Genomic DNA, 23,163 nt, shown 5'->3' on the forward strand with positions numbered 1-23,163 from the left:
TCAAAGAAGCTGAGATCTGAGGGAAGTTTGGGGAATATCGTCTGAACCAGCAGTGTTGGTGGGTCAGACTCTTATCCAGGAGCACGTTGGTTTGTGGAATATGGTAGAGAGTTGAGTGAGAGGGATCACCAGTAAAATCCTAGAAAGCTCTTTTTGTTGTTTTTTTTTTTTTAAGATTTCATTTATTTACTTTCAGAGAGAGGGGAAGTGGGAGAGAAAGAAATATCAATGTGTGGTTGCTTCTTGCAAACCCCCCACTGGGGACCTGGCTTACAACCCAAGCACGTGCCCTGACTGGGAATCAAACCGGCAACCCTTTGGTTTGCAAGCCCACGCTCAATCCATTGAGCTACACCATCCAGGCCCTATAAAGCCCTCTTATTAATCTTCAGGGAAAGGACAACATACCCCAGTGTAGAAATAACAGGGAATTCACACAAGAAATAAAAATTGCCCGTAAGTATCTGCAGATGGGTTCTTTCTTGCTAGCAAAAAAAAAAAGTGTTTAAATGAGATTAATTTCTTGCCTGCCACATCAACATTTAAAAAATAATAATAATACACACTTGATGAAGGTGCAGGAATGCTGACACTCATGTGCCCGTGTGAGCATCAGCCAGAAGGACTTCCCTGGAGGGCAGTTTGGTGTATGCCTGGGAGCCTTAAATATTCCTAGCTTTTGAACCAGCAATTTTATTGTCTCCAAAGTTAGGAATTTCATGAATAAGAGCCTAGGTTTTAGAGTAGCAAGGAAGGCTTACCTGGTTGGAAAAGCTGACTTAGCTAGTATGTGACTTGTATAAGATATTTAACCCTCTAAGCCTCAACTTCCTCATCTGCAAAATAGACTGTTTGGAGGATCAAGTGAAACGATGAGTATTTGAAAATGCTTAGAAACACGCCTGGCCTGAATAAGTGGGTAGTAATGGAACTGCTACTTATTTTTATTAGTTATTTTGTTAATTATATACACACAGAGATTTACAAGAGCTTATTACAGCTTTCACAGCAAAATATTAAGTGTTGCCTAAATCCACTAATAGAATTTAGTGAAATTGTGCTGTGTCCATAGGATGCAGTATCTGTGCAGCTATCAGTTCTAACTTACGAAGATTTAATGCCATGGGGAAACTTTCCTGCTAAATTAAGTTAAAAGGGAAGTCCGCATAAGGGGCAGTGTGGTCTGAAATTGGCGAAGAACATCTGTGACCATAGATGTGCAGAGAGAGGAAAAAATCAAAATCAATCTACCCACCAGTGGCTCTCTGGCTGGTAGAATTATAGGTGATTTTTATTTTAGCTATTGAGTTTTTCTGCACATACCCAATTTTTTAAAAAAATAATAATTTCATATTACTTTAGGAGAAACGATTCAAAATAAATTTAACATCATGAGATGCTGGATTGAAACTATAACAGGCCAGGGAGCACCTTTTCCCATCAGCTTGCTTTTGCTCTGCCACCCAATGTGGGGGGATTGGTGCTTTATGGTGATTAAATCCAGGTCAGGAGAAGACCATTCAGGCCAGTGATGGACAAAGGATGCTGGCCTTCTGTTGTCAGTGTATGGCAGAAAAGCTCGGAGTGGAGGTTTCAATAAGTACCTGGGTATTGGAATACAAGTACTGGAATACCTGGTTCAGTGGCCCCATATCCTTTTTGAGAACAAGGCAGAGCCTAAGTAGTAGCTGGGTGGTTTTGCTTTTATTACTGTACCCACAGCTCTGGTCATCATGGAACTGTGGCTGCATCTACACAAATAGCAAAAAATTCTGCTCCCTTAAATATCAGCTCATCTCTTCCAACACCCACAGGCTGGGTTCCTAGACCTGGCTCTGCGTCTGATCTCACATTCCCTCCTCTTCCCTTCATGACTCCACTGTAACCAGAATATTGCGGTGGTTGTGGGCTCCCTGCAGAATGGACTGAGCCAGCACTTTTCACTTCCAGGCTGATTTATGTTCACGCTGGAAAGAGCACAGATGCACTTATTAGCAAACACGCAGCCCAGGGCCTGACGATTGTCTGGGCCTTCCAGGCAGAGGACCTCCTGCAGCATGAGGGTCCTGCTCAAGCACGTGTGTGTTCTCTGACCTTGCCATAGTTACAGAATAATTCTTAGGGCTACTGGGAAATTACTACCAAGCAGATGGAATCTCACCTATTTATGGTTTAACACTTATTGACTTGTATGCAGCAGCAGTACACAAATACAGTTATTGTACAAAGCACAAGATGGCATTGGGCTTGGATCTTCAGTGGATTCCTAGCTAAACAGATGAGGGCATTATTTCTCTGCCTCTTGAATGAGGTTTCTACTTATCTGAGAATCTGGGTTGCCCTTTTTTTTTTTAAGGAGGTAGGGATGGTTTCTTCATTGTTGTGGATTTTTCTCTATAATAGGTTTTAGTGCCAATTGAGCAATGCTCACCCTCTGTAGGTTGTTGGGTTCTTCTTTTCTATGATGGCTGCCCTTGTCCTTAATTTAGAACTGCTTTCACCAAGTTAGGGAAATCTGAGTCAGCATACGGATGTCTTGGGTCAAAGTCTTTCAGCGTTGTGCTACTTGAAATTCTACTCAAGTGAGAATGGCCACTTGCCTTCTCCAGCTAGAGCGCCCCATCTAGAACCTCTTGGCTGAGGAATGGAGACGAGTTTCCTGTCCTTGCCTGTCTTTACCTCCCTCCTTTCGGGAAGCGGTGCCAGCCGTGAATTTCACGTGAAGGTAAGGACATGGGAATCAGGGTGGGTTGGCTGTTCATATGCCTTTGGAGGTCTAATATGTAGAGTTTTTACACTGGACAGTATCTTTTTCTTTTGACATAACTTCAGATGTATAGGAAAGTAGTAAGAGAACAAAGAATCCTCGTACTCTTTGGTCAGACCCCTCCCACACAGTAACATTTTTCTTGTTTCTAGCTGTCTGTACACACACACACACACACACACAGTTTTTCCCCAGACCATTTGAAAATTTGGGGTATCCTGCCCCTTCACCTCTAACTATATCAATGTGGATTTCTTAAAAACAAAGACATTCTTCTGTATAACCACACTACAGGTATCAAAATTAGGAAGTTAACATTAATAATACTACGATTGTGTCATGTACAGGCTGTATTCAGATTTTGCCTATTGTCCTAGTGATGCCCGTCACAGGAAAAGAAAATCTTAAGTTGTGTTATGTTCCTTTGTCGCGTCTCTTCAGTCTCCTTTAATCTGGAACAGTCCTGCAGTCCGTCTTTCTGCGTTCCGTGACACCGACATTTCTGAACAGCGTAGGGTGTTTCGTAGGCTGTTCTCGATTTGGATTTGTGTGATGTTCCCTCATGATTAGATTCAGGCCTTGCATTGTTGGCAGGAGTGAAATATCAGGGAAGGGATGCTGTGTTCTTCTCAGTGTATCCTCTCAGGAGGCACATGATGTCTGTCTCAGTCTCCGTGATCTTAACTTTAGTCACATGGTTACGGTGGCGTCTGCCAGGTTTCTCTGCTGTAAAGTTATCGTTGTCCCTTCTGTAATTAGTAAGTATTTTGTGGGGAGATGCTTTGAGACTTCGTAAATATCCTGTTACTGCTCCTCAGACTTTCATCGGTCAGTGTTGGTATCCATTGGTCCTTTCCTAAATGGGTTTTACCATGGTGGTTACCAAGTGGTGATTTTCTAACTCCATAATTCCCTCTGCATTTGTTATTTGGATATTTTACCCTAAAAAGAACTTTTCGTTCCCTCACTTTAAAAAATGCATAAAAGTATGGGATTATGGATTTTTATTTCATGCATTGGGTTGTAATCCTTTGTTTTCATTTTATTTTCTTGCCCAAACTGTCCCAGGTGCAGGCAGTGGGAGCCCCATTTAACTCATTCCTGTGTTCTTTCGGCACCTTCTGATCATTCTCAGAGCACTTCCTTGTGCTCTGGCTCAGGAAAGATGCTCCAGGCTCATCATCTTGCAGTCTGCCTGCCCCAGCCCAAGAACTGTCCATTTCTCCAAGGAGCCCTGGTGCCATTTAGTTCCAGAGGGCTACGCCAGGCACTTTTTTAACTCAGAGAAAAAGAAACAGAGCGTGTTCAGGGATCATCATTCTTCTTCTCGAAGTGTTAATATTTCTCCCAATACCTGAATCTCCTTCGTAGTTTGACGAAGCACCCATTACATCTTGGGTGTGGGGGATACAGAGATGAATGAGACAGCGAACCTGCTCTCAGGCCGCTCATGGCCTTGTGGCAGAGATAGACCAGTCACCAGATAATTACGGCGGTGTGATAACCCCCAAATTGCAGTGTGTCGCCATGTGCCAAATTACTGTGGGGTCACAGAGGAGGAGGTTTAAAGCTGATTGAGTAACCAGGCTGATAACCCAGGAATGAAAAGCATCTTCCCCTCTTAGAGGGCGGAGAGTCTGCTGGACAGGGCTTTCTCCTGGCCACAGCCAGATCCCCCTTTCCATCCAGGAAAACGGGGATTGCAGTATTTCACCAGCATCAACATTCCGTTTGGGAACTTGCATGATCCTGAGAAAGATTTTCACTGATATTGACCTGAACTCTAATTCCTAATACATTTCCCTCATTACTCCTAGTTAAACCCTGCAGCTAGGTAGAAGACAGGTAACTTAACCTCATGGTGGGTGGCAGGCAACGGAACCTCTGTCTTCTGCTCTCTGGAGCTGTTCATGGTCGGCCATGCTGACCAAGCTCAGGTTTTCTGTTGGTACCCTTCCTACGAGATTCCCCCAAGTGGAGCATAAAGTCCTTCGTGCAGACAGAGGAAATGCCGGGGCTGCGGACCTAGTGAGTTTTTGCAGGACTTGCAGACAGAGGTCACATTCACGTTTTTGGCGGCCGTATCAGCTCTGGGCTTCCACCGAGTTTGAAGTAAAGTAACACTGCCAGGTATTTTTTGCATGAATTCCTGTTAATCCAAGTCTCTTCCATCCTCTGTTGATTTTACTGATCGCCTGAATGTAAATACAGGACTTCCTATTTATCCTTTCAAAATTTCATCTTGTTCATTTGAGCCTGTTGTTCCAACTTGTCGAGATCTTTTTTTCAAAGTCTTAATTCCACCATTTAGCATATTAGTTAGTCCTCTTAGCTTTATGTACTTTACAAATTGGTGTGTGTGCTTGGTCTTTTCCCTCGATTTGTAGATTTAAATGAAGGGAACTAGGGATAAGACAGAATTTTGAGGCATGTCACTGGCACACTGATTCTTGAGTGGATACTTCTGGTATTGGCATTCACCAGCTATAACATTCCATTCCAGCAGACTTTTTTTTTTTTTAATCTGAAAGGCATTTTGCCATCCTGGATACAAAGAAATGATAAACTTTGGAATACGTAATTAAAATCAAACAGTATACTCTACTGCATTTCTCAGCTCATTGAATCTAAGTGAAGCTATATTTCAATATATTTTATGTGGATTTTCTTAGTGAACCTACAAGTAATTCCTCGGGACTTTTTTCCTTTCTAGATTCTATTCAGCAATTCTTTAATCTATTCTCAAACTATGAGGAACTTGCAATATATAATGTACAACATACCCTTTTAAATCTAACATCATTACTTTACTCAAAATGATATATATACCCACCACTCTTTCCCCTTCTCTTGCTTTATATTATTTCTGAGTACTTTTCACCACTTAATTTTATATTTGTTTGTCATTCTCTTCCATATAAGAATAGAGGTTGTGACCTGTTTAGCGTTGATTCCCTAGTATCTGGCACATAGTAGGTACACAGTAACTATTGAATGAATGAATGAATGTGTGAATGAATTAATACATTTTTTGATCTACAGCAGAAGTCCCCAGCATTTCTGGCACCAGGGACCGGTTTCATGGAAGACAGTTCTTCCATGGAAGGGGTGGCCAGGTTCCTGACAGGCCACGGGCCAGTACCAGTCCACGGCGCGGGGGTGGGAGACCTCTGATCTGTGGTGCCTGGAATCTGCCCTTTTTTCCTTCAAAGAGGGGCCTATCATACAGTTCATTGCAATAGCTTCTCCCACCCTGTTCACCCCATCTCTCCTGTGTGAAAGATATCCAAGTAAGGAAAGGAAGTCCATTTTGAACTCTCCTCTCCTCACCACTATCAAGCAAAAAGTGTGTTGTACAAATTGGCAGTGTTCTTTTTTGTAGCAATTCTGGTATCTTAGAACAGTCCCTGGGTACATAAAGACTGAATGTGAATGTCAGATGTAAGGACATTCTGCAGTTCTCTGGGCAATAGATGTTAAAGGAAAACATGGTAGAGTGGCTAAGAACACAGACTCTACAGCCAGATTATGGTTTTGCTATTCAGACTGTATAACTTGGGCAGCCTCAGTTTTCCCATCTTTAAAATGGGCATAAAAATAGCATTGACCTTACTGAGTGCTTATGAGCATCAGGGTGGTGCTGTCCCCACAGGCCTCAATGTGATGCCTCACTCACGAAGGGATGTCTCCTCTTACGATGGTTTTAGTTTCAAAAAGCTCTGGGAAACAGAGGCACTATCGCCTCACCCCCCAGCAATTACCATTGTAAAAATGCTGATATAAATCTCATGCATTTCCATACGCAGACCTGCGTCTACTTTGTTCACTTAGCATCCTGGGTGATCGTTTTCTTACTCCCTGAAATGGTTTCTTTAAAAACAAAATGATACTTTATAACACCCTTTGGAACTCTGTGCACTGTAATTTATTTAGAGAGTCCCTTGTTTTGCCAGATTATCATTTTTTTTTTTTCTGTTGACTAGTCTTATCTCTCTATGGATATCTTGGGTCATTTCCTAGCATGGGGGGCTTGCTGAATTACAGGGCATGTGCATTTTTTGAGGCTTTCGGTACCTATGCCAAGTCGCCCACAGGAAGGTGGTAGCAGCCGACAGCCCTCCGGCAGGACGGGGAGCAGAGGGCAGCGGCATCGCCCGCCGCAAGTTCGCGCCTCTCGGGCGATGTTGTGTGGGCTCTTCACGGGCAACAGTTTCTCGCCGTCTCGGTTCTCTCTTTGTTTTTCTTTTCGTCCCCTTTGTTTCCTTTCTTGGTTTTCTGCCAAACAGCCTCTTGTGAAAGGACCGCCTAATTAACCCTGTGCTAATTAACAATTTAAGATTGCACAGTGCGACTGTTCATGTTTAATTCTCCAGGAGCCAGAGCGACAGCGGGAGCCCCCTCCCCTTCCCCCGACGACTACAGCCCCCGCCCCCCCAGCTTCCCTGTAACTGTTGCAGTGAGCTCAGTCCTGCTTCCTTACAGGGATGTGATAAAACTGTCACGTCACATCATCTCAGTTGAAAAGAGGGACATGGATGACTTTGTTAATGGGGGACCTTGGAGTAACCTGGTGGTGTTTTATCATTTTAAGCAATGTTTGAAAAATAAAGAGTGATGTTTGCGAAGATACAGGGAGCTTTACAGATAGGTTCCAAGGAACAGGAAGAGGAGCAAGGGTTGGGAGTTCTTGATGATGCTGAAACTTCTCTGTACAAGATTCCTTCCCAAAGGGCAGATTTAGCGTGAAGCAGAGAGGGTATGGCACCCTAGATCACTCCTGTCTTCTCCCTTTAACTTTACAGGAGAGATGTGCTCTGCGGAAAAAGTAACTGAATTCTCTATGCCCCCCCCCCCAATGTTGAGTACAGTATTGGTGGTCATGAGTAGAACGCATCCATGTTGAAGGGAATTTGGGGGTGTAAGTGGCTGAAGAGGAGCAGGCTGCGGGAAGGGCTGAGGGCTTGGGATGCGTGAGCTGACCCCGGCGAGTGAAGGGTGGGGAAGGGGCCCAGGGCCGGGGGTGGGGGCTAGTGGGGCCTGAACAGAGCTGCTGGCGGGGCTGTGAGAGCGTGGGGACCCGCCAGGTTCCCAGGCTGCCCTCTGTAACTGAAGATCATTGATTTTACGGGAAACCGTGTTTACAGACAGAGTGCTGATCGACCTGCCGAGTTGACTTCTGCCTCCTTAAGTAAGAACTACCTTTTTCTTATTGACTGGCTGATAAACAGCGTGAGAGGGACGGCCGGCCCGGTGGGAGAGTGGTGGACGGCCTGAGGTCCTTGAGCTGAAGGGCTGGGCCATTTAAGAGATTTTTCATCTCTGTGCTCTGACCCCCTCTGGTCCATCCCCATCCCCGCACCTCCTAGGGACTGCTGAAAGAGTCCAGGACCAACCCTGCCTGGTCACCTAGCAGTACAGATACAAAACACGGACAAGTTGGCAGTCGGGTGAAAATGTTGCATAGTGGAGTATGTCTCAAACGTGAATGATGTGCCGCCTCTGAGGGTCATGTAAAAATGCAGATTTTGATCTGGGGTAGGGCTGGGAGCCTGCGTTTCTCACAGGCTTCCTGGTGAAGATAATACCACTGGCCTCTGACTCACGCTTTGCTTAGCAAGGTTGTGAGAGGTCCTGCCTGTCCTGGCCAGCGTACATCTAAAGGAAGCCCAGAGCAGGCAGCTTAGACCCTAAGGTGGGATCCTTCTTTCCCACCCGTGTTAGCTTTTAGCCCCTGTGACTAAGTAATCTTCCACATGTCCCCTCTCATGGGGCTAGTGTCACCACCCACGGGGTCATGTGTCGTTCAGGGGTGACCACAGTGTCATTCTTTCTTGACACCATTTGCTTGGAAATAGTAAACAAAGTTAGGTGAGTTTTCAAAAGTCCCAACCTCTTAAGTGAGTGATTTGTGGAGGAGGAGGAGGAGGAGGAAGAAAACAGCAAGAAAAGCCCACCAATTAATTGGTAAACGCTTGCAGGTTTCTCTGGCCCAGCCCCGGCTGGAGAGGAGATTGGCTTTGCTGTCGATACACAAGTCCCTGGTGAAGCATCAAAGCTGTTCTCCTTTATCAATCGTGGCCTCCCCTTCCCGCATGTTCCTGTAACTTACCAAGCATTTATGACATTGATTTTACAATCGGGCTGTTAACCCTCCCGCCCCTTCAGGCCTGCCAACCTTTTTGGCCTGAGCTGTCAATCAGGCGCATCCTTAAGAAGAGCCACCCTGGCTTCTCACCTGTGTGCCAGCTAAGCCTCGTGAGGAAGTCCCACAGCATTTGCTGTTTGGTTTGGTTTAGTGTAGCCGTCTTTGTTTAAAATCAATGTGTCTTTTCTCAGACATACAGAACTTTGTCATAATGGAGTTTGAGGTTATAAACTGAGAGGTGGAGTGTGTGTGTGTGTGTGTGTGTGTGTGTGTGTCTTAAACAAAACCTGACACATTCTTCCAAAAAGTTATTCCTCCTAAGATTTCTGGTAAACCTGCCTTCCCCATCTTTTCCCGAGGGGGAGCTGTTGGCTCACTGTGCAGTCAAGAATCAAGAAATGAGAAGAGAATGGGAAGATGGGGGTTGAGGAGGAGGGAGACCAAACCCAGCCAAAACCTCCATCCGCTGTGTATGAATGAGATGGTGGGTGGAGAAGCAGCCAAGTGTTCTCCAGGAAGGAGGCGTTGGGGAGGAGGGCTGCCTGGGATTTGCAGGCTGGGATGGGGGCCGTGTGAGGCGTGCGAGGCTCTCAGTTGCCTGTAGGAGCAGCGCGGGGATGGGAGAAATGCCCCTGTGATGTTGTTGCCACAGGAGCAGAGCAGCGGTGGGTGATCTGATGCCTCCCTCTCCAGGGACGCGAGGTCTCAGAGGGCAAATTCAGCTCAGTGGCACTTCGGAGTCGGAAATGGAAGCGCCCCAGGGCTGAAGGACAGCTGCTTGGGTAGCAACTAATAACTAGGAGGCAGGTGTGGGATGGGTTGGCCGAGGCCAGCTGCCGTCTCTGTTTGCTGCGAAGGTCCTTGACAGCCAGCAGTACCCAGCCAGGGGTGACGGGGCTCCATGCAGACAGGGCGTCAGTGACACTGCAGGAGGGGGAGTCAGCCCACGGAGAGTCTGGGAGGTTCTTCCCAGAAACGTCAGGCTTGTGTTTTGCACCTACATGTTTTTAGTCTGAAGCCAGCTGAGTCACAAGCAGGGGTGTCCTACTGCTTGCGGGGAGGAGACGGGAGTTCGGAGAGCTGCCTTCTCTGTTTCACAGTGTTTGGGGTGGTGTGGGGCCTTTTTTAAGATTTTGCCCCTCAGTTTTACTGCTTGTAAAATGGGACAATGCGTCCCAGACCCTGAGAGGATGAAAGCCCCCGGGGGGGCTTTGTGGAGTGTGTGGGGCCTGCACACGTGCCCTCTCATCGGTGCCGCCCTCAGTCACTTTTCCTTGAACTTCTCAGACCAGAAACATGGCCAGTGAAGGCAAGAGCAGCAACTTCACCTCTACATCCGTTAGCACAGGTTTACCATTCTGGGGGTGCAAAACCTTCCTCCTCTGTCTGCCCCTCCCTGGTGTTCCCCTGACCCACAGACAGCTGGGGCAGGCGAGGGTGACGTTGTGTTGTCTGTATTTATGAGGTAGAGTTCCCCTGCGTGTCCTTGGTGGGGCCTGGCGAGGCAAGGCGGGCCTCCTCCTCCTCGGGCTGTCGCCCAGCCCGATGCTAACAGTGTGCTTGCAAAGAATGGAAATTCCATCTGGTCTCCTGGGGTAGAGCAGCTGACAATCTGAAGACCAAGAGGGAATCTTCTGATGCCCCTGCCCTGTGCTCCCTGCTCCTGCCACAGACCCCGGCCCTGATGCCTGGGGTGCCACCTGCCCTCTGTGTGTTGGATGGCATGGGGCGATTGCTGGGGGGCCCCGCCGCCCCTGCAGTCTCTGTTGTGGGTGTGGAAGCCTGTTAGAGTGCTCCATGCGGGACCTTAGCCTCGGCCCTCCTAACCTCTTTCCTTTCTCTCTCTCTTCCCCCTCTCTCCCTCCTCTCCCCCTTGCCTCCGCTCTTCAGGTCCGATCCGTACTGGGTGCAATGAAAGCTCCACGCAGGCCTTACCATGGAAGGCTGTGACTCGCCTGTCGTCTCGGGGAAGGACAATGGGTGCGGTATCCCTCAGCACCAGCAATGGACTGAACTCAACAGCACCCACCTCCCCGACAAACCCAGTAGCATGGAGCAGTCCACAAGCGAGAACCATGGGCCCCTGGACAGCCTGAGGGCCCCCTTCAATGAGCGCCTCGCGGAGAGCACCGCCCCGGCCGGCCCCACCGCCGAGCCCGCCGGCAAGGAGGTCAGCTGCAACGAATGCTCGGCCTCCTTCGCCAGCTTACAGACCTATATGGAGCACCACTGCCCCAGCGCGCGCCCCCCACTGCCCCTGAGGGAGGAGAGCGGGAGCGACACCAGTGAGGAGGGGGACGAGGAGAGTGATGTGGAGAACCTGGCTGGGGAGATAGTCTACCAGCCGGACGGCTCGGCGTACATTGTCGAGAGCCTGAGCCAGCTGACCCAAAGCGGGGGCGCCTGTGGCAGTGGCAGTGGGCCTCTCCCTTCGCTCTTTCTGAACTCCCTCCCCGGTGCGGGGGGCAAACAAGGGGACCCTTCTTGTGCTGCACCAGTCTACCCACAGATCATCAACACTTTCCACATAGCCTCATCCTTCGGGAAATGGTTTGAGGGCCCAGACCAGGCTTTCCCGAATACCTCAGCCCTGACGGGGCTCAGCCCTGTCCTGCACAGCTTCCGCGTTTTTGACGTGAGACACAAAAGCAACAAGGATTACCTGAACAGCGACGGCTCGGCCAAAAGCTCCTGCGTATCCAAAGATGTTCCCAACAATGTGGACCTGTCCAAATTCGATGGCTTTGTGCTCTACGGCAAGAGGAAGCCCATCCTGATGTGTTTCTTGTGCAAACTCTCCTTCGGGTACGTCCGTTCCTTCGTGACCCACGCGGTGCACGACCATCGAATGACCCTGAGTGAAGACGAGCGGAAGATTCTTAGCAATAAGAACATCTCCGCTATCATCCAAGGGATTGGCAAAGACAAGGAACCCCTTGTAAGTTTTCTGGAACCAAAAAACAAAAACTTTCAGCACCCTTTAGTTTCCACAGCTAACCTCATAGGTCCCGGACACAGTTTTTATGGTAAATTTAGTGGCATTCGAATGGAAGGGGAGGAGGCTCTCCCAGCTGGCTCTGCAGCTGGCCCCGAGCAGCCCCAGGCTGGTCTCTTGACCCCCAGCACCCTCTTGAACCTTGGCGGGCTCACGAGCTCGGTCCTGAAGACCCCCATTACCTCAGTCCCCCTGGGGCCTCTGGCCTCCAGTCCTACCAAATCCTCAGAGGGCAAGGACTCTGGGGCAGCAGAAGGAGAGAAGCAAGAAGTGGGTGATCCAGATTGCTTCTCCGAGAAAGCAGAGCCAGCCGAGGAGGAGGTGGAGGAGGAGGAAGAAGAGGAGGAAGAGGCGGAGGAGGAGGAAGAAGAGGAAGAGGAGGAAGAAGAGGAGGAGGAAGACGAGGGTTGCAAAGGACTCTTTCCAAGCGAGTTGGACGACGAACTGGAGGACAGGCCCCACGAGGAGTCTGGGGCCGCGGCAGGTAGTAGCAGCAAAAAGGACCTTGCTCTCTCAAACCAAAGCATTTCTAACTCCCCCTTAATGCCTAATGTGCTCCAGACACTGTCGAGGGGCGCAGCTTCTACTAGTTCTAATTCTGCTTCTTCCTTTGTTGTCTTTGATGGTGCGAACAGGAGGAATCGTTTAAGCTTTAACAGTGAGGGCGTCAGGGCCAATGTGGCAGAGGGCGGCAGGAGGCTGGACTTTGCTGACGAAAGTGCCAATAAAGACAATGCCACAGCACCAGAACCAAATGAAAGCACAGAGGGTGACGATGGGGGCTTTGTCCCCCATCACCAGCACGCTGGCTCCCTCTGCGAGCTTGGGGTTGGGGAGTGCCCCTCGGGGAGCGGCGTGGAGTGCCCAAAATGTGACACGGTCCTGGGCTCCTCCCGCTCGCTGGGCGGCCATATGACCATGATGCATTCTCGTAACTCGTGTAAGACACTCAAGTGCCCCAAGTGCAATTGGCACTATAAGTACCAGCAGACACTGGAGGCACACATGAAGGAGAAGCACCCGGAGCCGGGGGGCTCCTGTGTCTATTGCAAAAGCGGGCAGCCCCACCCTCGGTTGGCACGAGGGGAGAGCTACACGTGTGGTTACAAGCCTTTCCGCTGTGAGGTGTGTAACTACTCCACGACTACCAAAGGCAACCTCAGTATTCATATGCAGTCTGACAAGCATCTCAACAACATGCAGAATCTGCAGAACGGAGCGGGGGAGCAGGTCTTCAGCCACACGGCCGGGGCGGCGGCCGCAGCAGCTGCGGCAGCGGCCGCGGCAGCCAATATCAGCAGCTCCTGCGGGGCCCCCTCGCCCACAAAGCCAAAAACCAAACCCACCTGGAGGTGTGAGGTGTGTGATTATGAGACCAACGTGGCGAGGAACCTCCGCATCCACATGACCAGCGAGAAGCACATGCATAACATGATGCTCTTGCAGCAGAACATGACCCAGATTCAACACAACCGCCACCTGGGCCTCGGCAGCCTGCCCTCGCCCGCCGAGGCCGAGCTTTATCAGTACTACCTGGCCCAGAACATGAACCTGCCCAACCTGAAGATGGACAACGCCGCCTCGGACGCCCAGTTCATGATGAGTGGATTCCAGCTGGATCCCTCCGGGCCCGTGGCCGCCATGACGCCTGCTCTAGGTGAGGCTGACTCCGTGTTTGTTTGTTGTACGATGTGACGTGAACTGGGGGAAAATTGAAAATAAGCTGAGGTCGTGTGGATTCGGTTGTTTTTCTTCTTCTGTTTTGTATAAGCTCAAGTACCTAACAATCCATAATTTTTCGCAAGAATCCCTTGAACGCAGTGTGCATGTGGAAGAGTGCATGCATTTGGGGGAGACGTGCTCACCCTGCAGTTCCGCAGGCCGGGATTAAAATTTAAGTGTTTCCTCTGGTCTTTGGCTTCTGGTCAACCTTCCTTTCTGTTCCCATTCTTTCTTTCTCTGTCTCTTTCTCAATTTGAAAAATCACCACAATTATCCAAAACTTTTGGATTTCATTAAATATTTATTGGAACTTACAGGAAACTGGAGCTGGAGTTTTAAATAGGAACAATCATCTCTATAAGAAGAACTCGAAACTGGGGCACACTTTATTCAGATAACCAAAGGCTGGTTCTGTGCTGAACGGGGCGCCACCCAGAGCTTTCTCTCGATTCTCCCATGTATTCACGAGGATCTCAGTGACAGAGATGTGTTCTTTGCTTTTCTTATTTTGCATGGGTCGTTGGTGATTAGTATAGTTGGGAATTAAATTGCCCTGGGGCGCCATAAGGACTGGTGTGACAGATGAAAATGAATAAGTTCTAAAATTGTACACCAAAGAAAGCTAAGTTTTAATATCAGCAAGACCCTGGTTAATGGGGCTTTGTTGCTATGAAAAATGATCCGTATTAGAGAAGGTGAATTGGCTGTGTCCAAACACCAAGTCTTACCGATTGGCTTCGTAGATCTAGATTGGGACCAGGGGATAGTATTTGGATGCTGAAAACCACGAGTCTTTACGTACAAAGAATCATGACCACCCGGGTAGAGCTTCTACAGCAAGAAAATACACCAGTCTGCTTCATGAAGACCAGTGTGATGGTTGGACCACTCCTGCCCCAGACCTCGGCCTCCAACAGGCCTGCCCTGGTCTCCACTCCCTGACCCTGCTAACCACTGGGACCAGCAGTGATGGCCTGAATCAAGCAGCGCCCCCTTTTCTGGCATGGGAATAAGTTGTTCCCAGCAACAAAGTATAAGCGAGTACCTTTGTTCTGGCATGGTTTGGGTCCATGCTGGGGGGCCAAGCCTCCTCGGTTGGAACAGTTTTATTTGCATGGTGTTTTATTGCTAATTGCTGCTGATGAGTTAACGTTTCATAACATTTAATTTGTCTTTCCTGCTATGCATTTAAATTCGAATCCTTGCTACTTTAATCTTGTTTTCTGTTTCGGAACATTGACCTGTTGATCCTTTATTACCAAGTGATTTGAAGATGTCTTACTGGCTGTTGATCACGGATGCAGAGGGATACGTTGTCTTATCCATCCCCAGAGTAAACCACAGGGGAGGCACAAACATCAAGGAATGGCTTCATACTCTAGGAATTTTTTTTTTAATTTTATTTTATATAAAAGCCTATGGGAGTTGGGGTTTTCTAGTCTGGAGATTTAAAATCTGGAGGAGGCAGATCTTGGAGTAAATCAAATATAATGTAGGTGGAATGAAGACACAGAAAATGGATGGGCTTATACAGAGTCGAAGTGAGATCTTTTTAATTACCTTGAAAGCCAGTAATTCTGACTTCGGCTTGAATGGAGAGGTAGAGCAATGTTTTGCTTTTATACCAAGTGCCTGAGTCTCATGCATTATGGGAAACTGGCACATGCAAAAGAAATAGAAGAATGAATCGCTGCGCTCTGGACACACGCGGAAGATCTGCACTCTATTTCTTGAAGAGAATAGAGCTCTTGCTTCTGAGGACCTAATTGAGGGCAGCCACGATGGGCCCGACTTTCCCGTGGCACCGCCTGTCAGCTGAGGCAAGCCTCTGCAAACCTCCCATGTCTACCTTGGGCCACAAGAGCTGTCAGGATGGAACCAGAGCCAAAATGCTTTGCGCTGGTGCCTGGCTGGGTGTGGGTACCACAGGGCAGGATCAGAGGACTTGTAATTTAAGTCGTGTGACCTCAGTGGGAGTCAGTGTGTGCGAATGAGAAGAGCCGTACCTTTCCGTTCTCTCTGCTGCTGTACTGATGTTGCTTTCCGCCATTGAGAGATGGCTGATATACTGGGCTCTGTAGGGAAAATATTTTTTTAGTGAAATACACTCCTGCTCACAAAGTTGTTCTCACACTTCCTTTGACAGAACATTTTCTTTTGCGATTTAAAAAAAATAAACCCTGCTGATTCTGGGATTCTCTCTAGAGGCCTTTAAGGAAAGGACCATCACCATTGGTCTGGTCTGGTTGAATTTGCCACCATTGGTAGGCAAGATACAGACTTGAGATGATCTCAGTATCTTTCCAAACATCCCTTTACACTCTCAAGTTGAGCACTGATAGCTTGCAGGGCATCCTGCATGAGGTTTAATAGGCCACCTGCTGCTGCCTTTGAGTCCAGAAGGTGTTTTTTTCATCCCTTACCTGCCTGACGATGTGATAATGGGCAGGCTCATGTGCCAGAGTGTAAATTTCCAGTGTCAAAGTCAGGTGCATATAGAGAGGTGGTGGCTTACTTCTTTCCAGGATCATCTCTCGATCCAGCCTGGCTGAAAGGAAACGCCTGCTAAGTTTTCACCTACGGGGGCTGTCCTCATCCCTGTGAATCAGGGTGAGCGCGGCGTCTTAGGGCCTGAATTAGTTCCTTCCAGCTCTATGGATTCATGGGATTCTAAGCCCTGGGCTTGTTTGTCTCAGGTTTGGTTCTCAGGAGGAATTTTGGACTGCCTGTAGCCCTCATTTCACTGCTTCTGTTCTTGATTTGCATTTCAGTTGAATAGCTTGGAATGGGAATAGGGGCTTATTCCTCTGCATGTTTGAGGACTTCCCATTTTCACTGAAGCATCCAACAAGAGAGAGTTGAATTTTTCTTCAGCGGGTTATTGACATGCTGAGGTTACACTTAAAAAGTAGAGAAGGTTTGATGCTTCAGGTGGTTGGCATGAGAAACAAATACGTGTTCGCTTTTTGTCTCGCCCTCTGGGCAGGCTGTGCTTTCACTGCATGCTGTGTATGTTTCATGGGTGCTGCCTGGTCTTGGTCCCCATTAAAGGACAGAGCGTTTAGTGTTTTTCCCCCTCTTTCTCTCTCTTGTCCTAAAAAAATGGCCCTTTCTGCCAGGGGAGATCTCAAGACGGAAGACAAGCAGAAAGCTTCCTGACCCTTCTGGAATGCACATGCAAAAGATTTCTGTGGCTTGCTGGACTGTCCGCAGGCTCCAAATGCGGCTGGTCTGCTCAGTAGAGCCTGTACTGACCTTCCTACTTGATGTGCCTCATGTAGCATAAATAAGAAAATCATTTAAAAATATATATGATGTCTCCTCTTTGATTAACCACTGACTTGGATTCTAATCAGTCATTAAAAGAAAAATAACCTCAGCCCAACCACATGTAAAAGGTCAAGTTTAAATATCAGCTGGGGAGAGGCAGGGGCAGACACACCTCAAGTGTGCCTGCGTTTAGGGGAGAGGCAGAAAATAGAGGCCGAGGCTCAGCATTTTGCTTGACTGTACACTTTCTTGTGATGGAGGGAAGGCTGCTCTTTCCAAGCCTTTCTCATGATGTAAATAAGAACTTGCACTATTAATTTTATTCTGGTAAATGAGAGCCAATCCCTGCTTTATGCAGGGCAGTGATGGACCAAAAACAGGGGTGAAGAGAGAAGAGCACAGTGTTCTTGGACTCTTTTTTTAGTGGGGGTGGGAGGCGGGGACCCTGAGCCCACCTTTGCCTTTCCCTGTCCATCCCAGATCCACTTTCCAGTTCACCTCCCAAACCTTTTTACCCTTGTCTGTCACAGCAGACATTTGAGCATCTGTGCTGGAAGCTGGGACTTTCTGGAGGTTCAGTGAGGAGACTGGCCCACTGTCCTAATGAAGATGCAGGCTGTTGGGGACACAGGCCAGCATGAGGTTCCATAGAGGGCTGACTTACGATAAAGGAGCATGGGCCAGTGCCACCACAGACCTGTGTTTCCTGTAGGGCGGAGCTCAGGGAAAGGAGCAAATCTACTCTCAAAGGGGTGTGGGAGGAGCTGGTGCCATTGACAGGCAGGTAGGATATAGATTGGGGGGAGGGGGTGATGAGGAGCTCATTCCCAAAATCTCAGATTCAGACCTGCACTGTCCAGTACAGTAGCCACTAGCCACATGTGGCCATCTAAATTTAAATGAATAGAAAGTCAATAAAATATTCAGTTTCTCAGTTGCACCTTTAGTGATATTCAAGTGTTCAATGGCTCCAGGTGGCTAGTGACCGCTCCGTTGCACAGTGCAGATACAGCACAGAATGTTTCCATTATTGCGGAAAGTTCCCTTGGACGGTGCTGCTTTAGATAAATTCTGATTCGCCATAAAGGCTTGGTATCTTGGATCGCAGCTCTAACTCATTTCCAACTATTCAGGGTCTGGAGTTTCAGATTCTGTTATGTCTAGTGAATGATGCTTATTTCTATCTTTTCTTCAATCTGAGTAAGGGACTAAATTGAAATGTTCAAAAGATTATGGTTCCTACCTTTTCTAGGTATTCTTCTCCAAAAGGAAAAAAAATCCATAAAGCCTTCCACAAATTTTAGAAAGATCCAAATGCATGGGGTTGATTTTTTTTTTTTGGTGGTTTTCCTAGCTAGTAGCACCTTGCAACACTGGAAATGAGATATTTTTTCCCCTTGAACCCATGCTGAGGGGAGGGGAAGGCAGGGAGGTGCCTCCATTATGGCTGCAGCTGTGAGCCTGACCCCTGATTCTCTTTCTTCTCCTTCCCCACAGTGGGCGGTGAGATCCCCCTAGACATGCGCCTCGGGGGCGGGCAGCTGGTGTCGGAGGAGCTGATGAACCTGGGCGAGAGCTTCATCCAGACCAACGACCCGTCGCTGAAGCTCTTCCAGTGTGCCGTCTGCAACAAGTTCACCACAGACAACCTGGACATGCTGGGGCTGCACATGAATGTGGAGCGCAGCCTCCCGGAGGATGAGTGGAAGGCCGTGATGGGGGACTCGTACCAGTGCAAGCTCTGCCGCTACAACACCCAGCTCAAGGCCAACTTCCAGCTGCACTGCAAGACGGACAAGCACGTGCAGAAGTACCAGCTGGTGGCCCACATCAAGGAGGGCGGCAAAGCCAATGAGTGGCGGCTCAAGTGTGTGGCCATCGGCAACCCCGTGCACCTCAAGTGCAACGCCTGTGACTACTACACGAACAGCTTGGAGAAGCTGCGGCTGCACACGGTCAACTCCAGGCACGAAGCCAGCCTGAAGTTGTACAAGGTAAGACCCAGGCTGTCTCCTGAAGCAGTGGGCAGCTCCCTGAATGATGATGAGGGCTGGGGTGGGTGCCCAGCCTGCACCGTGGCGGGTTGCTGGCTGGACGGCGACTTGGTGTTGACATTTGCTTCCTCCTGCAGCTGCCGTGTGGTGGCAGAGTTCAGCTGGTACCTGAAGGTTCTCTTTGTGGTGCCCCATTTTGGAGGGGCAGGTTTTATTTTCAGCAGCCCAGTACTATCACATTGTTCTTCTTACTCCTCAGCCGTCTTTATAGTCGCCTTTTTCCTTACAGTTGCTGTTTCCCTCGTCCTGGCTTTCGTGCACCTTGGTGCCCCTGTGTTTCCCCTCTCTTGCCCCTCTCACTCATCCCATCTCATTGTTTGCTTTTTAATTTTTATTTTATTTTATTTTTCTCAAGAATTTATTTATTTATTTTAGAGAGGGAAGGGAGGGAGAAAGAGAGAGAGAGAGAGAGACATCAATGTGCGGTTGCTGGGGGCTGTGGTCTGCAACCCGGGCATGCTCTCTGACTGGGAATCGAACCTGCGATGCTTTGGTTTGCAGCCCACACTCAATCCACTGAGCTACACCAGCCAGGGCTGTTTACTTTTTTTTAAAAAAAATCTCTTCTCTCCTGGATGTCCTTTGGGTGCTGTGTGCATTTATCCATTCATTTGTCTATCTGTTCATTTGACAGATACACATTAAGCAATTGTTCTATACTGGACACTGTTCTGGGCACATGCCTGCATCTATGCACAGAATAGACGAAAGTCCCCTCCCTCAGGGTTTTTTTGGGTGGGTTGGGAATGGGCAATTAAACACTCATTGTGTTTAATCGCCCTCAACTATGTAGTAGGCCAGAAGGCGGTAAATGCAGTGGGGAAAGCTAGGGTCAGGTAGGGGGCTCCTTTGTTCTCTTCCTTTTGTGTTCTCAGGTCCAGTGCCTCCTTTCTCTTTCTCCTATTTTTATTCCCTTTTCCAGGCCTCTCCATCTTCCTCCTCTTGTTCTGGCCTCTCTGCCCTTCCTTCCTTCATTCCTCCTTCCTGCTTCTTTCAGCCTCTCCCCGGCCCCTCCGGTCTGTTTCTCAGTCCATGGGCGGTAACAAGAGGGAGGTGCTCAGACACTGTAAATAGTCCTTCCACTGGCACGGCAGAATTGCTCCAGACGTTTCTATTGATTTTCACTGGACTTAAAGCCTCACCTTTTTCTCTAATCATCCCATAATGGCTTTAGTATGAACAATCAGGTACAAATCGCCATAAATCTGCCCAGCCTCCTCCTACAGACGTTCCACGCCCTCACTCTCTCCATTTTCCTCCCTTTATTGTCCGTCTCTCCTCTTTCCTTTCACACCAGTTCCCACATCTTTGGGCCAGTGAGCGTTCCGTGTCTGCTGACCCTGAGCTACTCTCATCCCCTTGCTGCTCATCGTGATTTTCAACAGAGACTCCAGATAAGGAAGCCTTCTGGCGCTCACCCCACGAGGCCTCTGGGACGTTGATAACTTGATGCGTTTTACAGTTGCTCATTCTGGGGCTGAGGAGAGGCATGTGTAACTTTGGATGAGGACCCGTTTTAGGGAGAGGAGGAGAAAACGGGAATGAGGCAGTGGGAATAGAATGTTCTGGAGTTGACCGCTGACTGTGGTGTGGATGGGGTCCGCTGGTGCTGTGGGGAAGGTCTGGACACCACGTAGCCAGCCCCCTTGTCCTAAGTGACCAAGAACCTCACTGGGTGGCTTGGTTTGGGGCCACCTTTGAAATAAAAGGCTCCTTGCGGTCAGTTTAAACTGGAGGTCTTAACTGGCCGCAGGGTGGTGCTGATGTGGTCAAGAAAACCTGATGGAAAATCCAGTGGAAAAAAGTTTCCAAAGGGCCCGACTGAGCAAAATTAGTACAAAGGGCTCGATGTGGCCACAGAAGGTTGTTGCAACTTTGATGAAGGTCGTTTAGAGGTGGCGCGAAGCCAGCCTCTTCCATCCAAGGAAAAAATTGCCCTTCAAATTATAAAATGTGCACAGTGGTGATTAACTCCATGCCCTGCCCTCCAGTAAGAGTCTAGCAGGCCCCTGGCATGGCTTCCGAAGGTCCTGGAACCAGGAGGAGTCACAGAACATCCCTTGTTGGTACTTGAACCGCGTCCATGGGTCACAGGTTGAGGCAGTTTTGGGTGGATGTGAGGGAAGCAGCGTGTTCCCATTTGGGCTTTGTTGAACTAGCTCTGAACGTCATCCTCCCTGGCCTTAATTTTCTCATTTTTTTTTAAAGATGGAGGAAACTGCTGCTCCAAAAGGTCAGTGTTGGTAGAAGGGCCATAGGTGTTGGGGTGCTGGATGGAACATCGGAGAGGTGCCCGAACACCGAATTTGGGCGGCACACCCTGGGGTGCGACCAGCCCCCACATTCGTGGCAGAGTTCCCTGTGTCATCAGTCTGGTCTCATTAGTCCTTGGGTAATGAATGTCCCTCAGCTCGCTGTGGCTCTGCGGCGGGGTGGGGCGCCTTTCCACCCACTCCTGGTGACACGGACACAGGCTTATCGTTCCAGTGCCCTCATCCAGCCTTTTTGTCGCACAATGTGACCAAGACAAACTTCTGCCAGGGAGGGGGCTCCCTCGCCCAGGTTTCGTGACTCCACAGATCTGGGGTGGGGACTGGAGGTGGTTTGAGAGCGAGTTTTTCTCTAGGCCCTGGTGTGGCCTGTAGTAAATGGAGATTGATTGCATGTTATTTTTCCTCTTGCTAATGTAATCCATTAGCCCAGCACATGCATAATCAGTTTAGTGCACAGTTAACTGGATGTAATCGAGTTCTTTACTGTCTGCTAGAGAAACAGCTCCAGATGCTGCTGACCCGGGAAGGGCACCAGGCTTCTCACACAGTGCTCCTGACTCACCCCTTCCCGGTCCCCACCCACCCCACCCCACCCCTCTGGCAAAGTATTCATCATCGGCTGGGGAGACTCCCTAACTTGCTCTCTGCTGCACCTACTCAAGCGGCAATGAGGCACTGGGCTTCCAGACAGGTCTCCCACCCCCTTCTTTCAGCTGAGGCTTTTTATTCCCCTCCTCTTCCTTTCTCGTGTTGGAGGAGGGAGCAACGGTCTCAGGAGATGCAAGGAGAGGCGCAGTGTTCCGGTTTGTCATTCGACCTCACGCTGGCCCAGGGTCACTTCTCTCGGCATCATAAGTCCTGGGACATGTTGCTGTGTGAAGACTGGATTGTCTGAAAGATGTGAAATAATTTCTAATCTGGACATGAGAAAGGGTTGGACTGATCTGCAAAAAACCCAAACCAACCCCAAAACCCAATGGTATTATCTCTGTTGCCTGAAACTGTCTAGTTTTGATGATTGTGTGGGAGCAGTTTTAAAATCAGAACTAATGTTCAAGGAATTCTCCCTCCTGCCTCCTGGGAGTGTAAGGGAGTGGGGCCGGGGGAGGCTAGAGAGCCCCAGACATCGGGTGAAAGGCGTTTACTCTTCTCTGGACAGCCAGGCTGTTTTTGCAAGGAGCTCACAATTGAATGCCTTGAGTGAGTGTGTGTGTGTGTGTGTGTGTGAGAGAGAGAGAGAGAGAGAGAGAGAGAGAGATAGAGACTCCAGTCCAGCCCCTAGTGGTCATGTGCCCAATCCTCATACCTGCCATCGTGAGACACTGCGATTGATTGAAACAGCAAGAAGGCCAACAGCCCCTGTCCAGCGGCATAGCGGGCGGGCTCTTGGTTTCTTTCTGTAGTGATTCACCTGAGCCAGAGTGGAAGTGTGGTGTAGAAAAGGTACTTACTTGCCTCTCATTAGGGCTTGTGTTCCAGAACATGAGCCCTGCCCCTTTCTGCTTTCCCGTGTGTGCTGCTCCTGTCTCAGAGGACCTGCACCAAGGCCCCACCCAGCCGTAGAGATGTGGCTGCTCTTGCTTGGCTGCAATAGGGGAGCAGCAGATAACAGCAGCCCCCCCCCCCCCGCCCCCCATCCACCAGGGATACAGTCTAAGACCCTCAGTGGGTGCCTGAACATATTAACATTTTTCCTATACATACATACTTAGGATAAAGTTTAATTTGTAAATTAGGCTCAGTAAGAGATTAACAACAACCAGTAATAAAAGAGAACAATTGTAACAATATACTGTGATTAAAATTGTGGATGTGGCATTAAGTAAAATGAGGGTGACTTGAACACAAGCACCGTGATGCCGCAGCAGTCGATCTGATGACCAGGACTGAGTGACAAATGGGTGGGAGCGGACACAGCGTGGACACGCTGGACAAAG

The 23,163-nt window shown here is 48.8% G+C and overlaps 1 protein-coding gene across 1 annotated transcript in view; it reads left to right on the plus strand.

Annotated features, from left to right (window-relative positions):
* The window catches only part of ZFHX3 (zinc finger homeobox 3), a 242,686-nt gene that overhangs the window by 72,331 nt on the left and 147,192 nt on the right, over positions 1 to 23,163 (plus strand). The window contains exons 2-3 of the mRNA XM_036012117.1: positions 10,803 to 13,564; positions 18,397 to 18,893. Of these exons, the coding sequence (XP_035868010.1) occupies positions 10,849 to 13,564; positions 18,397 to 18,893 (3,213 nt within the window). The 5' untranslated portion in view covers positions 10,803 to 10,848. The remainder of the gene's footprint in view (positions 1 to 10,802; positions 13,565 to 18,396; positions 18,894 to 23,163) is intronic.

This window comes from Phyllostomus discolor, chromosome 12 (genome assembly GCF_004126475.2).
Source record: "Phyllostomus discolor isolate MPI-MPIP mPhyDis1 chromosome 12, mPhyDis1.pri.v3, whole genome shotgun sequence".
Classification (NCBI taxonomy): domain Eukaryota; kingdom Metazoa; phylum Chordata; class Mammalia; order Chiroptera; family Phyllostomidae; genus Phyllostomus; species Phyllostomus discolor.